The sequence below is a fragment of the Saccopteryx leptura genome, chromosome 5 (assembly GCF_036850995.1).
Source record: "Saccopteryx leptura isolate mSacLep1 chromosome 5, mSacLep1_pri_phased_curated, whole genome shotgun sequence".
Lineage (NCBI taxonomy): Eukaryota > Metazoa > Chordata > Mammalia > Chiroptera > Emballonuridae > Saccopteryx > Saccopteryx leptura.
The window spans coordinates 45,432,940-45,450,914 of NC_089507.1; the positions used below are offsets into that span (position 1 = coordinate 45,432,940).

General features: G+C 32.4%; 1 protein-coding gene across 5 annotated transcripts in view; it reads left to right on the top strand.

The window, feature by feature from the left end:
- Window positions 1-17,975, top strand: part of ADGRL3 (adhesion G protein-coupled receptor L3) — an 838,394-nt gene that overhangs the window by 806,488 nt on the left and 13,931 nt on the right. The window contains exon 25 of one of the 5 annotated variants that reach the window (XM_066386326.1): window positions 16,697-16,825. The exons of the other annotated variants lie outside the window; for them this stretch is intronic. Within the exon in view, the coding sequence (XP_066242423.1) occupies window positions 16,697-16,825 (129 nt within the window). The remainder of the gene's footprint in view (window positions 1-16,696; window positions 16,826-17,975) is intronic. 5 annotated transcript variants of the gene reach the window in all.

Sequence of the window (17,975 nt, forward strand, 5' to 3'; positions counted from 1 at the left end):
ATCTTCTTGATTTCCTATATTAATTTTCTAGTCCCCCAAGTCAGAAACTCCTCGTTTTATTCTCATCTCATTATTTTTTATTTTAGATGAGTAGAGTACTTTAAAATTTTATTTCTTCATATTATATCTCTGAAGATATAGTCTTTAACCTCCTTCTTTAATCTTGTCTTATTTCCCAGGGTCCTATCTTCCCTGCGTTCAGGCATGTCTGTCATATTTAGGTAGGTGGCATCCAAGATTCATCTTTCCATATAAACACTTCTGCCACCTCAGCAACAAATTATTCATCTCTGTTTATTCAAAAGATTATATTCTTTGTTCTTAAAATAAAAATGTTGGGTATTGCATCTTTACATCTATATTTATTCTAACTTCCCATTCGTTCTTAGTTTCTTATGCTAGCAATTGTTTTTAATTCAAACTCCATTTTCCTTTCTAAGTTAGATATATTAAATCTCTTATTTTTGCCTTTATAAACAGAACTAGCCGTTGAAAACCATAAGATGTCTAAAAATTAGTACTATGTTCACTGTAGATTTTCTTTCTTGTTCATTCTACTGCCTGATTCATCGAAAGAATATATTTTTTAAAATTTTGTAGGTCTTATCTATTCTTCTAATCAAGGAATTATCATTATTATCTTTGAGATCCATTAAGAATAAAACATTGACCATGCAGGTAGAAATTCTTCTCAATAGTTTTTATTTTTAGAAACCACTTCTAATAGTCTATTCTTGAACCAACTTGTTACATCCTATGTATCAGATTAGCTGTCTAAATTTCCCAGAGTGATAAACCTCATTACTATTGGGATGTACTCCTTGGAAGGTTTATTGATCATGTTCAGTTTGTGTAATCATTCTTATATATTCTCTTTGGGATTTTGTTGTTTGGTTACCTCATCTTTTTAAAACCTTCCAGTATATTGTCCCTTGATTATGTAGATTTGTGAAGATGTTTTCCAAATTTTCCCTATACTTTCTCAAATATTTTCCTCTGCCAACTTGTTTGTGAAAAGGCTGCACACTCACACAAATCCAGAACTCCTTGAGATCAACACCGCAGGACTACTATCAAATTAACTTCACACATGCCCTGTATACACAGGTAGAAGAAGCTTTGCAAGAGTACTAAGGGATGATTAATTACAGAGTTTAAGGTAAGTTAACTAGGCTCCAAACCCAAGTTTTCAGAAACCCCACAGTAAGGTTTATTCATTTATACATTTAAATATTTACTATTTTATATGCACCTTGAAGTCAGCCCTCAATCCCCAGACTCCTCCCAGGTCCATTGGAAATCTACTCCAAATTTCTAGTAGCTCAAACTTCCTGGGAGCAATTGAAACAATTTGTAGGGAGAGTAATCTTTCACACCTGTATTTCCTACCCACAGTAACTGCTGGGGAAGTCTTATCCTGAACAATTTTGATTCACATTGCCTCTAAAACTTGAATTTAATTCGCAATTAAAGAATTTGCTGAGAAATATCTCTGGGAGTAAAATTAATTATGAAATATTTCCACTCCTTTTGTATATCTATGTAGAAAGTGTAATATTTGTGTAATATTTTCTAAAATTAGATTTTATTAGGTTTATTTCATCACGAATAATGTAATTGCAATGCCCACTTTTAAATTTAGTTAATTAGACTGACATCAGAAATTTCAGCTCAAAATCAAGTTTTGCTAAATAGCTGTTACCAATACGTTATGATCGCATGAATTACCAAAATTTGCCCCTCCCCATCTTCCACCCCAGCTGTGCATTTATTGCAAAAGTGTTCCCATTCTGAGTGGCAGATTTAGCAAAAAGGCATTTCTTCTTTTTGAACAATGGTTTGGCTAGCATCGTGGGTTTTTATTTCCCTCTATCTCCCATATTCCATCTCATCAACCTCCCACACAGTGCAAGTTAGCTTTTTATACATGGTGATCTGAACACTAACACTGAATTTATTTAAGCCAAATTTGAGTGTTATATGCAGAAGACTGATTTATAGATCTGTAGCACTTTATTTATAAATACTAACACATTCTCCTTTAGTAGTTCAGAGTCATAGTAATCTGTACAAGCGTTCTAGTAAATTTATGTAATCAGTAAAATTATGATGGCCTATAGCAATGTTTTCATAAATTTTAAGGGTAAAGATTTCCTTTCTTTTTTATTTTCTAATAGCAAGTGAGAGGAATGAGGTTGTTATCTGAATGCCAAAAAAAAGAAAAAGAAAAAGAAATAATAATTTACCTAAGAAGGTGCTAACCTTGAGGCTAACAAAAAGAAATGCACTAATAAAACTGAATGGTCCCTTTAAATCAGAAATTAAATGAAAATTACATCTGCCTTATTTGTACTTTTCACTTTTGATTTATAACCATGTTTTAGCATTTAGGAAACAAAGGTAAAATGTTTATTCTCACTGCCTTATATAACGATAGGAGCAAATACTGTCTTCTCTTTCATTTAAACTCTATCCACCCTCCAAAACACTGGTCCAATTCTGACAGCCCTCTGTGCTAAAGAACCAGTTCTGTGGCAGAGCAGGGATGTGACTCATTCCTATTGTAAACTCTTGTCTTCTCAGACCTGTATTGTCTTTCCCAGGAGGCTGGTTACAGAGGCAGAAGAAACTCCATAATAAATCACCTGCCACCTCATTAATATTCAACCTACTATGCATACTTGCTTTTATTTATTTTTTTTAGTGAAAGTAAAAAAGTATAAGTGGTGTTTCACTGCGATGAATGATTTCTATAAATTGAAGCTACTGTGATAAAGCACTCATTGTACTTTATTAATGTCAGGAAATATAGTCTGACTTATATATATCAAATATGTCATATTGCCTCAAAGCCTGGCATCATTGTTTGTAAATATTAACCAAATCCTAATCTTATCTGACAGCTATTAGTGAAAATTTTTTAGCAACAGGGAATGATGTTCCTAAAAATACTTGCATAGTTAGCAGATCAGAATGGCCTACATAAGAAAATTTTTGTTATGAGAAAACATTATGAAGATATAGGTGCAAATATATTAAGTGTTCTATGTCATGTATAAAATTTTTATTTCACATATATCTTTTTACTTATATCTATTATAAGATTTTTCACCTCTATATTCTTGATTTATAAATGAGGCAACAGTACCCTCTCTGTTAATTTTTTTGCTTTGTGCATGGCATCAGTAAAGACATAATCAGAAAATATACTATAGAAAAATCTGTGTTAGGAAAATCAGTTTAATAGCACAAAAGCAAAATAAATACAGATTTTAAGTGAGATGCTGTTTCAAATAGATAAATAATGCTATTAATATTCTGTTTTCTAAATCCAGTGACAAAATAATTTTCAGAATGAACTTATTGAAAAATGAAATATATATATATTTTTATTAATTTATTATTATTATTATTATTATTTGTATTTTTCTGAAGCTGGAAACGGAGAGACAGACAGATTCCCGCATGCGCCCAATGGGGATCCACCCGGCATGCCCACCAGGGGGCGATGCTCTGCCCCTCCGGGGCATCGCTCTGTGGCGACCAGAGCCACTCTAGCACCTGGGGCAGAGGCCAAGGAGCCATCCCCAGCGCCCGGGCCATCTTTGCTCCAATGGAGCCTCGGCTGCGGGAGGGGAAGAGAGAGACAGAGAGGAAGGAGAGGGGGAGGGTGGAGAAGCAGATGGGCACTTCTCCTGTGTGCCCTGGCTGGGAATCGAACCCGGGACCTCTACATGCCAGGCCGACGCTCTACCACTGAGCCAACTGGCCAGGGCCTTGAAAAATGAAATATATTAAATATTAATTTCTAATGAGTTGAAAGCTAATGGTTCTCGCTAAAAATTGTTAGCAGGAACTGAAAAAGAAAAACTTTTATCTGACCAGTGGTCGCGCATTGGCTAGAGAATCGACCTGGAATGCTGAGGTCACTGTTTGAAAATCCAAGGTTTCCAGCTTGAGCCTGGGACACTGACCAGTTTGAGGTCAGGGTCACCAGCATATTCCAAAGGTCACCAGCTTGAGCATGGAGTCATGTGCTCAACCCTGAGGTTGCTGGGTCAGCTTGAGCCCAAGGTCTCTGGTCTGATCATTGGTCCAAGGCACTTACAGGAAACAATCAATGCACAACTAAGTGAAGCAACCGATGAGTTGATACTTCTCTCCATTTCTCTCTCTCCCTCTCTCCCTTCCTTCCTTTCTTTCTCTCTCTCTCTCTCAAAAGAAAAAGAATAAACTTTTAAATGCTTGCCTAGTGAGTCCTTCTTGTGCTTACTTTTAATTTTCTCTTTTATATGAATCCTTCAAATCATCTAGCCTCTCACAGCTAAGTAAAAATGATGATTATTATATCTTTCATAGACTCCTTCTGAAAAAGTTCTTTATCTATATAGATTACTTATTTTATAGTTTATTTCCTTATTGCCTTATATATAATTGGCAATATCTCTTACTTCTGTATTATATATATATATATAAAAAAAAAACTACAGTGAGATGCCCTGACAACTTCTAACCATAGTGCTATGGAACATTTCCACCTAATTCTGAAATATTATTGTTGTTTCATAAAAGTTGCTAAGCATATAATTGTTCAAAAATATCATCTTTTTTTAGAACTTAATGTGAATACTCTAAATTATCTTCAGAAATTACTGGCAATCTTTTTTCTAATAGAATACAACATGTCCCTTTATAGTTCTTGATAAATTTGAAATTTTGCCTTGGTGTTCACAGCAATCATTTATCTATTGTACACTGTTCGTATTTATTACCCATTATCTTTATATTCATGAAGAAGCTGGGTTTCTGGGTAACTTGTCCAAGGTTACATGGCTAGTTAAGGGCAAAGACTAGATTCCAGACAAGGTTCTCTGACCACAAAACCCTACTTATGATAACAAAAATTTATATTCTCTTCTTACGATAACAGTTGTTCTTGAAGCTTGGTGAAGCTTAGAATAAAGACATTTTCCAAGAATTATGGTTTACTTTTATTTTTTTTGTGACAGAGACAGAGAAAGGGACAGATAGGAACAGACAGACAGGAAGGGAGAGAGATGAGAAGCATCAATTCTTCATTACAGCACCTTAGTTGTTCGTTGATTGCTTTCTCATATGTGCCTTGGTTGGGGGGGCTACAGCAGAGCAATTGACCCCTTTCTCAAGCCAGCAACCTTGGGATCAAGCCAGTGACCTTGGGCTTAAAGCCAGCAACCTTTGGGCTCAAGCCAACAAACATGGGGTCATGTATATGATCCTACGCTCAAGCCATTGGCCCTGTGCTCAAGCTGGTGAGCCCATGCTCAAGCCAGACCTCGGGGTTTCAAACCTGGGCCCTCTGTGTCCCAGTCTGATGCTCTGTCCACTGCACCACCACCTGGTCATGCTCCAAGAATTATTTTAAAATGATTTTAATCACCTCACATGGAAGAATATAAGATATTCTTACAACACAATTATTCATATCTTCTTAATTTTCTTCCACTTAATTTTTTTCTAAGTACAGTATCATTTTTAGGGTAAATTTAGCCTCTTCACTTAGAGAATGAAAAGCTGTAAAATACTCTGTATACATGTGGGGATAGATTGGCCAATACATATTACTTTTACAAAGTTATTTGATGTGGAAGAGGCTGAATTACTATTGTTATTGTTCAATTGTAAAACTTAGGTGGCAAGAAAATTTTTACAGTCATTCTTTCCTGGAAGTGCTCAAGATATTTTACTGGTAAAATCCTTTTATCATATTTTTTTTATTTTCTTATATCTCAGTAAAAGGATGAACATTTTAGTTAGGAAAGATTCTGTTAATAAACTAAGTAAATAACTTCTGCCTATAATCACTTACTAAGAGAGCCAAAAATATCTTTGTTCCTGAACTTGATATTCCTTGAAACTGTGTTCTCTAACAGGAGAACATATCAATGTATAGAACAAATAGAAAATCAATTTGAGCTGACTTCAGTTAACTAGTGATATTATTCATTAAACTTCTTATTACATTTATGTGCTAATTCTTATTAATTTATGTGCTAATAATACTGAAATATCATATAATTCAAAATTCAAAAACAAACAAAACCTAATCATTATTTTTATCTGAAAAGATGTGCCTACTATATTATCAACTTAAATGAAATATGTAATATCCAAAGTTTCCTACCAGATTTATTACTTTTCAAATTATTTACCTTAGAAATAGATTATATTAATTTATATTTGATATTTTAAAAGTGAATAGAAATTTATTAAGTTACATAAAAATTAAAATGTGGAGGGGGAATCTACATTTAGCAAAAAAAATCTACATTTAGAAAAATAATAAATTGGCATTACCAAAAACTATGTAGTATCCAATTAAAATAATACCTTTTGAGTTGCATACACAGTAGGTGTTTATGTGATAGGTTCTACGATTCTCATAATAGGCTTTCTTCATAATTTATCATTATAAGGAATGATGGTGCTTTATAAACTGAGACAAATTACCCATCACAATGATAGGAAGTAATTCACAGCCCCAGATAAATCACTACTGAATTAAGAAAAATTTGAGAGCATATATAGATTGAAGAAAGATAGTTAATCTTAGTATAGAAAAAAAAAAAAAGAAACAATATAAGTTTCCTAAAACAGCCTCAGTCTAAACAGAACAGATTTGATTATGATTATATAAGTCTTTTCTGAACAACCTTGTCAAGAATACCTTTATTTATAAATATCTCCTTTTCAATTATATCTAATTTGCCCAGATCTAACTTTTTTCAAATGTAGGGGCTAAATTTAAAATTCAGATTTTAGCCAGGATAGACCTTCTGCATATAGCTTATATAATTGGTACAATATAAGAAAGTATGTCAATATAAAGAAGATAAGTATACAAAAAGCCATATTTTCTTCACATTGGTAAAATTTTTATATTGTTAAATTAGCTATACTTTTGTTTGTTTGAAGTTTTGTTTTATTCAGCGAGAATGCATAAGCAGTGTATGATTTACAAATAAATATAACAGTGGGATTGACAAAATACTACAAACTATGTATATGTTCTTCCTAAAAATAACTGTGATTCTCTACGATGTGCTGGTTGTTAAGCAAACTTGTCCTGTTATCCTTAGGTTCAATATTCTTTGTTTTGAGTTCTATGTATTCATAAAATCCATTAGTACCACACAGAAATACATGCCTTTGACCACAAACCATGTGTTTTAGAGATGAGTGGCTGTGTAGTGTAGGTTCATAATTTCTACTGCAGAACAACCACTTCCTCTATTGTGAAGCAAAGATTTATCAAGAATTCCGAGTTCCAGTTCTACCAGTGTTGGCTTGAGCAGTCAGAAAATTATAAATCGCTGCTCAGCTTTGCTTTCAGTTAATTATGTAAAAAAGAACAATAAATACCTAATGGCATCAGCTTCTTCATCTGCAAGACAATTGTGTTGCATTTCATGACAATATAAAATACATAATTATAATAAAATTTAAGATAAGATAATATAAAAATAATATTTAAAAGCTTTAGATAAAAATATATTATTGTTTTACTTAAAGAAATTAACAAAATAAAGATCAGAACTATAAGAAAAGGACAGATACAGTTCTTACCTCAAAACTTAAACAGTGGAAAAAGGCATAAACAACACATAGTGACAAACAAAATGTTAGTGCCTACATTGTATAAAGAATGTCTAAAAATCAATAAATAAAATTCAACAGCAATATATATGTGGGCAAAATGTAAGAACAGGAAATTCACAGAATTGTAAACCGTAATGGCCAATAAACTTGCAAAAAATTACCCCATCTCTCTGGTAATCAGAGAAATGTATAGCAGTAATATGAGATACTATTTCATAGTATATTGAACTAGCAGAAATGTCACTCGGCCAATACCAAGTCCCAGCTAGAATTTGAAAAATATACACTCGTCATGGAAGTGTGAATTGATACAAACACATTTGGCAGCATTTTGACAATCTGCTGTAAGTTGAAAATGTGAACAACATGTAACCCAGTAATTTGACTTCTAAGTATTTATAGTAAAATATCATTTGTCTTGAAAAGAAGACATGTATAATGCCAGTTAGTGCAAAAAGGGGGGGATAGACTAGGTAATTTCTAGGGCTTATAACTCTAACGTGCTGAATTGACATATTAAAAAAGAAGCAACACCTCTGCTTTCAGAATATTTCATTTTTTATTGAATTAACAATAACCCAATCTGTGCTCTGGAGAAAACATGTCATTGAAATCCATATTAATAGATTTCCAGTGAATGAATTAGCTATTAAAAGAAGCTAAAGTATCTCGTAACCATTTGAAAGAAATTTAATAGGCAGGTTGATTAAATTTTAATAGCAAACTTGTTGGCTATTAAAAGTACACAGTGTGATAAATCAAGATGTCACTCTTCAATTTATGACTTTAGAAATAAATGATGAAAGAGCTCTTGGCTTTCAAGAAAATATTTCTTCTCTGTCACTTTGTAGTTTTATTAACTGTTTGAATACAAAGTGTAAAAAATATAAAATTATGGCTTCTATTGTTTTTAAAGTTACTTTAACATTGTTTTCCCATTGATTTGAGAGAGAGAGAGGAAGGGAAAGAAAGGGAGAGAGAAGCATCAACTTGTTGTTCCACATAGTTGTGCACTCATTGACTGCTTCTCATAAGTGTCCTCATCAGGGATCGAACCCGTGGCCTCAGTGCAGAAGGATAATGCTCTATCCACTGATCTACCTGACCAAGGCTTTGGTAAACTTTTAAGTATAACATGAAGATTCTGTGAGTTTTATCATTATAACAACTTGGTCTTTATTTATATGGCTGTATCCATTTTATAAAATAGCCCTTTAAAACTGAACTAACCATTACTTGCAGTTTTTCTATAGAATGTATGTGTTGATATTGTTTTGTTATATTAGAAAAGTAAAATATAGGAAACACCATTTAAAATAGGCAATGCCTATTGAATCAATGTTTCATAGTTCTGGAAGCTTCTTTTATCTATTTGCATTTATTTTTTATTTATGTTATATAAATCAATACATGAATATGGTAATTAAATAATTAAACATTACAGAAAAACAAATGAGGAAAAAGTAATAAACTCTCACAAGAATCCTAATAAAATCTTATAGAAACATATTTTTGGGAGAGAATACTAAAAATTAATGATTTAAATATGTGTAAATTAAATTACCAGAGTCATGTGTGATATTGAAAACAGTATTAATATCTCTGGACTTGTGTTTCCATATATAGTGAATGATTATGGTTGATTTGGTAATGTTAAAATCTTATTTAGTTGTAAAGTCTAAGTTATCTTTCTCTGTAATGATATATTGCAGTTGATTTCGGGGTACTCAAGTCTTTGAAGAAAATAAAGCCACCGGACCTTAAATCAGAAAGAAATTTAGGGTGCAGACATGTACGTGTGCACAGTTGAGCACACAGATATATACCTAAAACATTTTACATACAATTGTAATGGTTTCAAAATTTCATAGATACCATCTCCTAGTAAGTATCCCTTGCCTTACAACTGAAGTTAGTATTCTCGTCCTATAGAAAATACTATCGTTAGTGAAATTATACAGGGTGGGGCTAAAATAGGTTTACAGTTGTTTGTATGGAAAGTAGCATGATTAATTAATAAGTAATAATACAAGAATAAACTTTTATATTATAGTGTTTCACATACTTACAACTATAAACCTACTTTCCGCCACCCTGTATTTACTTGCACAAAATGAAGTCTCTATTATGGGCCAGAATGAAGACAAAAGCAGAGGCATTACTGAATAGTAACTGTGCTATATCTATAACTCTTGACTGATGTATATCAGTCAATATAGATGATGGAAATGACTTTATAAAAGAAAAATATGTCAAATCAAGGGAGAGAGAACCATGAGGGAATGGAATGGAGAATGAGGTGTATTAAGGAAAAAAGAACTATCTGGTTAAAAGTGTTTTATTGATTGCTTCTCTGCCTTTTGGCTAAGATCAAGTGTAAAAGGGTTTTACTGAGATAAAACAGAGCATTTACCATCCTATATATTTATAAATTTCAAGAATTTGAAATCTGAAGCCTGTTGACATATGACTAGTAAAGAATGTTTGGAATCACTTGATTTGTTAAACTACCAGTCTTACAATACAAAGTTTTGTCCATTCAATACAATCAAATAAGAATGTAAGGACATTAAAAAAAAAATTGAAGTGTGAGCGCCAGAACAGAGTGACAATCTAAGTTATTTTAAGAGCTTTTTAGTACACTTTTGTTAGCCTGCTGTCAGGAAGAAATGTTGTTTGAATTATGTTTCTGAATGATATAATACAGATTCAAGTGGAATCCAACTGTCATCTTTTTTTTGTATCTGTTCTTTACTTCGTAATTTCAAAGCACACCGATTTGCCTTAGATGTTTTTCAGTCCTGAATTATATGTGTCACATTGAACTGGCCTAGACAGTGCTGTCATTCAGAGCCTCCCAATGTCAAAACATCTATTTTATTTTCATACAGAAAGACATATAAGAGTTTTGTGGTAAAACTATACTGTATGTTCAAAAAGAGTGTAGTCATTATTATTCCATTCAAATTTTATTCACTCAAAAACATTTACATCAGCCTCTATCTTCAGGTGAAAATAAAGTAAAAAAGAAAAGGACTCATCCTAAAATGACTATGATTTTACACTGAATCTCTTTCAGTCACTTTAGGGTCTTTCAAGTAATTGTAAGAAACATGATACTAAGTTTTTCATGTAGAGTATGTTTGTATCAGACTTTTAGCAGAAATAAAGTTTTGGGGGTTGATTTTGTTAACAGCTTTGTTGGTGATTCACATATAATGAAATTTAATATTAATCCTTTTTCCATAGTTTTATTAAAGAGCTAACCATTGTTTCTGACAACAAATAAGCAGGTATGACTAAACTGTTGCCAGGATTTAGTGAATCAGATATTTAAGAAACAACTTTATGTCCATAGCCACTTTGAACTTTTCATTTTCAGCTTTGTTTCTCAATTTTAGCTTTCTATTTTGAGTCATGGATTCTCTTACCCCCACCAACTTATCATCTACAGTTAGTATGGAGGTAGCATTTTGTATTTACAAATAATTATATGTGTTTATTCTGCTTTAAAAGTTGCAATATTATAGTCCTGGTATAATGTTAGGAAGAAAGAAATCACATTAGGAATTGCACAATTAACTCTCTTAAACAATTTATTTAAATTATAGAACATGATAAAATTATTTTGTTTAATTTTATGTTTTCTCAACATGTAGATTTCACATAAGTTTTTTCATTAATTAAGCAAATATTTATTGATCTCTAGCAACTATTCCAGACACTTAACATAGAACAATGAAAAAACCCTCTGTACCTCCCAGTTTCCTGGAACTTATATTCCAGTGAAAATAGCACAAAACATTTTTTTCACGTCTTTCGTGTTGTAACTTTCTTCCTCACCACCGCCGTCCTCAACTTATTTGTGTCTTTAAACTGACTAACCAGTGAGCTTAACTTTGCAGCTGAAACACAGTGACAGATGGTCTGTAAACACTGATCTTCTTGGAAGTCTTCAGCAATTTCACAGCTATTAAAAGGGAGGTTTACAAATCAGAAGTTAGTTGGAGGGAAGAGGAATAGACAGGATGGACAGGACCTCGGAAAGTAGCTGTCAGAATTCAAAGGAACCTGAGTAAATTGGGCAAACAACCAGAAACAAACAGAATAGACTTCAGCAAAGACAAGTGAAATGCAGTGCAGCTCTAGAGAATAGACAATAGTAACTGCACATAAAAAGCAGAAGAAGACAGGTTCTGTGCCAGTTTTTGGTAAAAGATCTTGGCATTGGCAACAAGCTGTTTTTTGGTTTTTGGTGTTTTGTTTTGTTTTTCAACACAGTGACTGCCACCTATCAGAGTATAATGGAAATATCTAAATGTGATTGGGGAGTATAGGAACAAAGTGCTAATAACTCGTTGGAAAATTAAACCTGTTTTAGATGGCAACAGGAAAAATGACCTGTGTATGTCACTGCAAGCCCTGAGTGTCCAAGAAAAGTGTGAAAAAGGATTGACTTCTTTCACCAGGTGAATCAAATGAGAGCTAATTGATTGATTATTTGAACAAATTTCCCTTCCTTTCGAACTAAAAAACCCATAGAGCATATCTGAAACTTTATACTCCTCACAAAACATTAATCATCAAACTTTATGTTCTACTTTGGATTTCCTATTACTGAGCCCTCACTTGAATCATAACTCCATTTTCAGAACTAAAGTTAGTTTCAGTGACATTAATTACATTGGTTTCAAATGGTGCATAAGGTATAAAAAGTGAGTGATGGTAAAAAAGCAACTTAAAGTAGTGATTCTTTTTCTATCAGAGGATAGTCTCTAATACCAAGGATAAAGAGGAAATGTTTCTTTAAGTTTCAAAATATTTCCATAAGTTTTATGTGCTTTTAGATTTACCAGCAAGTTGATGTGCAATTACAGCTACATTTCATTCATTTTGGTTATATATAATTAACTTTCTGGATTGCACCCAGATTTGAGGAAAAACACCCTACCATATAGCTGAGATAAATATTGTTTCATTTAGCCAACAATGTGACATACCATACCTATATACTGATGGCATTTCTACTATTGTTGCTGACCTCCCTGCATTAATAGTTTCACAGATAAAAGTACTTTAAGTACATCTAGAAATTTTTTTAAGAGTCAGAAATATCTAAAAAGAAGAACTTTATGCTATAAAAAATATAACCAGATGGATTATCTATAAAAATTTTGATAGCTTCACTATAATGTTATTATGGAACTCCATTTTAGTATGATTGCATTTTGTGTTTTGATTTTATATTCTTAGATTTTTATACTCTAAGTGACAAACAAAACCCAGAATATCGAGTCACCTGCTTCTGCTTGCTTCATCCCAACAGAATGGTTTCCTTATTGTAAAGCAGAACTGATCTTTTTTTTTTTTTCAGTCTTTTATCTCTTATTTATTTTTCATTTTATTTACTTTTTATTGAAGTATAATTGGCATATATTAGTTTCAGGAATGCAAAATAATGATTTGATATTTTGCAAAATGATTACCCCATGAGTCTAGTAAACGTCCATCACCATACAAAACTTTTTTTCTTGCAGTGAAAATACTGAAGCAGAACACCATCCTTTACATCAGCATAATAAATGAGGGTATAGAAAAACAAATGAATATTTTTTATAAGCTATATGAAGCAAGGGGGAAAGTGGCATGCAATCTTCTCAGCCTACAGTCTGTTTTTCAGTTAGTTCAAATGAATGTGTGGAAATGCAGGGAAATGTGTAGAGAGGTGGATAGAAATGCCAGCCACAAAGATTTTACCTCTTGTTTGATCTGTGAGGGAATGTTACGAATTTGAACAATTTTATATTTTTAAGGATTTTTCTCCTAGTTCATATTACGTTGCTTACACCTTTTATTTTCTATTCAAGTAATTGTTTAGAGTAATTTTAAAAAATAATTATTTATATTGGAAAACTAAATCTTTTTACTTGAAAAATTGGCTAGAAAAATAAATATGTGGTAGCAGGTATAACTTACATTTAATTTGGTTTTTAAAAATTTTGTGCAGACAAAATCCTATTACTTTACCAAGCTGAAATTTGTGTAATATCAACAATATACATGTTTAAGATTTACAATATTTCATTTTTTATCTGATAGACATTATAGCCAATGTTTTTTAGCTTTTCTTATTGATTTTTCATATATTTAAATCATTAATGGGAAAGAATATCTAATGGACCTATTATATGATAAATTGACAATCTACCTTCACAGTGTGTAAACAAATTTAAATATCTATGTTGTACAACTGCCGTAAATAGTCATCAATCAGTAAGTGAAAAATGTTGTGCTAACGCTATCCTCATTCTTGGCAGGATGTGTAAGTTGCGAATACATGGCTTATTCAGGTCCTAAAAGACCTGAAACTTTCCAGCTCTGTAGATCTGACAAGCTATATTGTCCTTTAAATCAAGAGGTATTCACTACCCAATTTGAGGTTAAAATATTTGTTATTTGAGATTTTACCACAAGGCAGAAAGCTATGATTTCAAAAAAGTTAGAACTCCCAGACCAAATTTACCCTTCTTATTTTTTAACGTTTTCTACAAGTGACTATGTGTTTATGTTTATCCATTAAATACCAATTACTTTTTATTTTGAGATCATTAAGGATTCACTTGTAGTATATGAAATAATACAGAGATCATCTACCTTTTCCTGGGTTTTCCTCAGTAAATATCTTGTAAAACTATACTATAATATTACAGCCAGGATATTGACATTAATACAATTCACCAATTGTATGCAGATCTCTTCAGTTTTTCTTTAACTGTATTGTGTATGTGTTTAGTTACATGCAATTCTATCACAAGAGCAGTTTTTGTGTATACCACCACAGTCAAGGTCCAGAGCCATTCCATCACCACAAGAATGCCTCATGTTGCCTTTTTATGACCATACCACTTACCACCTCCTTCCATCTCTAAACCCTTGTGATCACTAATTTCAAGAATGTTATATATAGCCTGACCAGGCAGTGGCACAGTGGATAGAGTGTTGGATTGGGATGCAGAGGACCCAGGTTCGAGACCCCAAGGTCGCCAGCTTGAGCGCAGGCTCATCTGGTTTGAGCAAAGCTCACCAGCTTGAACCCAAGGTCGCTGGCTTGAGCAAAGGGTTACTCGGTCTGCTGTAGCCCCACAGTCAAGGCACATATGAGAAAGCAATCAATGAACTAGTGTCGCAATGAAAAACTAATGATTGATGCTTCTCATCTCTCTCTGTTCCTGTCTGTCCCTCGATCTCTCTCTTTGTTTCTGTAAAAAAAAAAAAAAAAAAAAAAAGTTATATATAAAACTAAATTATATAGCATATAACCTTTGGGATTATCTCTTTTACTCAGTATAATTATTTATAGATTCATAGATTCATCTAGGTTATTATGTGCATCAATAGTTTGTTCCTTTTTATTGCTATGTAGTGATTCATGTTATAAGTACATTACAGATTTTTTAACCAGCCACCAATTGAAGGATATCTTGGCTGTTTATTATCATGTGCTTTTACAAATAAACCTGCCATGAGCCTCCAAGTGCAGGTTTCTGTGTAAACTTAAATTTACATTTTTCTAGGATAAAAGTCCAAGGGTACAATTGACGAGGGGTGAGGGGTAGTATGATTATACTTTTAGTTTTATAAGAAACTGCCAAACTATTTTCCAGAGTAGCAATACTGGTTTACATTCCCAACAGCAAAATATGAGTGATACAGTTTCTCTTCATCTTTGCCAGCATTTGATATTGTCACTTTTTATTTTAAATATGTGGTAATATCTCATTGCAATTTTAATGTTTTTTCCTAAATATTAATAGCATTTCTTTTAATGAGCTTATTTGCCATCTTTATATTCTTTTCCATGAAATGTCTGTTTTGCCTTTGGCCCACTTCTAACTGCAATGTTTTTGTGTATGTGTGTTTACTGTTTTTTTAATTATTGACTTTTGAGAGATATTCTATATTCCAGACACTGGCTCTTTGTTGAATTGCCAATATTTGTAAATTTTCTGCAAATATATTTTCCTCATCTATTTATTATATTTTCATTCTCTATATATTTAAATTAGCATATACTAATATGTTTAACTTATTCCTATAAATTTGTGTTTTTCTTTCCTCAGTCATTTTTTTTCTTCATCTAACATAAATACACATTCTGCCTATCATTACCATATGTGCCCTAATTATACTTAATAAAACTGCTCCTCTGATTTTTTGCTTTATGTTTAAGTGGCTTTGAAGGGTGTGAGGTCGCAGCTCATACTGATGGTATGTTAGAAATCAAGTACATCGGTTCACAAGAATCTTTGTTACTTTGTTATGTCAAAGTCTGATCAACCAGTTGGAAAATGGAAAATAGAATTATATATGTTGCTTGATACCATAAGTTAATATTTATTTAAAATGTTTTAAAATATCCATATGAACATTTTATCAGATTTATAAGTTTACCAAATTAGTATGCTTATTATAGTGTACTAATAAGAGTGATTATTTTTATTTCTTTCAATTTAAATAATTACTCTTCATAAAATTTTAGGAAATGTCAAATTCTTCTGTTGTGTCAACAACTGCTCTCCAAATGAGGGTTTTATCATAAATGGTGCCTTTTGTTCTTTTTTACTTTCATTTGAAAGCAACCCAGTGGTTTCTGTTAATGAAGGGGTGATTTATTGAATTTTAGCTTTTATTTTCAACTTTTTTTTTTCAATTTTTATTCTGTGTTTTGTTTGTGTGGAAGATTGTATTTTACTTTTTTTTAATTTTAATTTTTAGCAAGCATGGGAATATATTCTTGCTTATACTTTGAAAAAGAGAACATCCGAAATGTGGCTTAATCAACATTGTAAACCATTTTAATTCTTTCCCATTGACTTGGATATGTGCATTGTTGGAAATGTGTGCTTAAGCTGCATATATTTTTTTAGTCTAATTAGCTGGCTGCCTGTAATCAGGACTATATCAACTGTTGTCATTCTAAATGTTTCCTTTCTTTTTTTTAAACACATTTGCCTGATTGACCTTTTTTTTTCTCTGTCTTTCTATGGGGCTGCTCCAGGAGTCATGGCTAATCATCTTATAAGCAATGCTCTGCTTCGTCCGCATGGTACTAACAATCCCTATAATACATTGCTTGGGGAACCGGCGGTCTGTAACAACCCTTCTGTCAGCATGTACAACGCACAAGGTGTGCTGGAGTTTATCTTGATTTTTTCAAGTGAGAGTCCCATTTTATGTAGCTTTTATGGCCACATTCTATTTTTTTTTCCTTCCTCCTGACTTTTCTTTCTTTTGGAAGCAGACACACAGATTCCTTTCACCTTCCTCCGCTCTCGGAACTTTTATTTTCCATTTTCCTTAGGTTTTTCCATAGTAAGAAATGGATGCCTTTCTTCTGATAAACAAATGCTTGATTCATCAATATGTGTTTGTTTCTTTGTAATGTTATAAAATGTGTTGCTGCTTGTCAGTTCTTTTTGTGTTATTGATTAATTTCTATAATAAATACCTATGTATTTATTTTGAGAAATGAGATATTTACCTAAGGTAAGTATCATAAAGGAACACTTGATCCAAAAGTCTTAAGGTTATAAGATCAAGTAAATATTCATATTCTGTTATACCATGAAGCACACTCTAGGCACAAAGCATCAGTACTGAGAAAGCATTGATATCACTCCAGGAAAAATTACATTGAACTAAAAACATGGAGGAAAGAGCAATGAACTCAATAGTAATAGAACAGGCTCTACCCTAGCTCTCTATTGCCCATATGAACTGGTTCAGGAAAGTCACAAAATCCTTTATCTACTGTATCCCCATGTTAAAAACACTTTTGAATATGATTCCTCTATATCTTCTGCTTTTAAATGATATAAAAGGTAATTGCCTATCAAACAGATTAACATAAATCTCTTTAAACCACTTATAAGCATTTGGATGTGGTCTTACCTTCCCAAGAATAAAAAATCTTCTGAGATAAGACATTGAAATATCCATATCATATGTAAAGAGACGACAGGAAAAAATATTCAAAAAATTTTTATAAAAGAAAAATTCTAATCAGTGATCTACTTATGTAAAATTATATGTGAAAAACAATTCCCTATAAACACAGAGACTTCCAAGATTCCTTCAAGTTGGATGTGATAGATTAGTTTATGTATTTTACATTTACAGGAAGTTTTGAGTAAAATTTCTATTGTCCTCTGAGAATGTGGGAGTTTTTGGCTTGTCTTTCTTTCTCAGTTAGAGGTAAAAGATTAGGGACATGATAGAGTAAAATTTGGTGTGAATGCCCACTGCCAAAAAGCGTGCTCATTTCACCATGACCATTG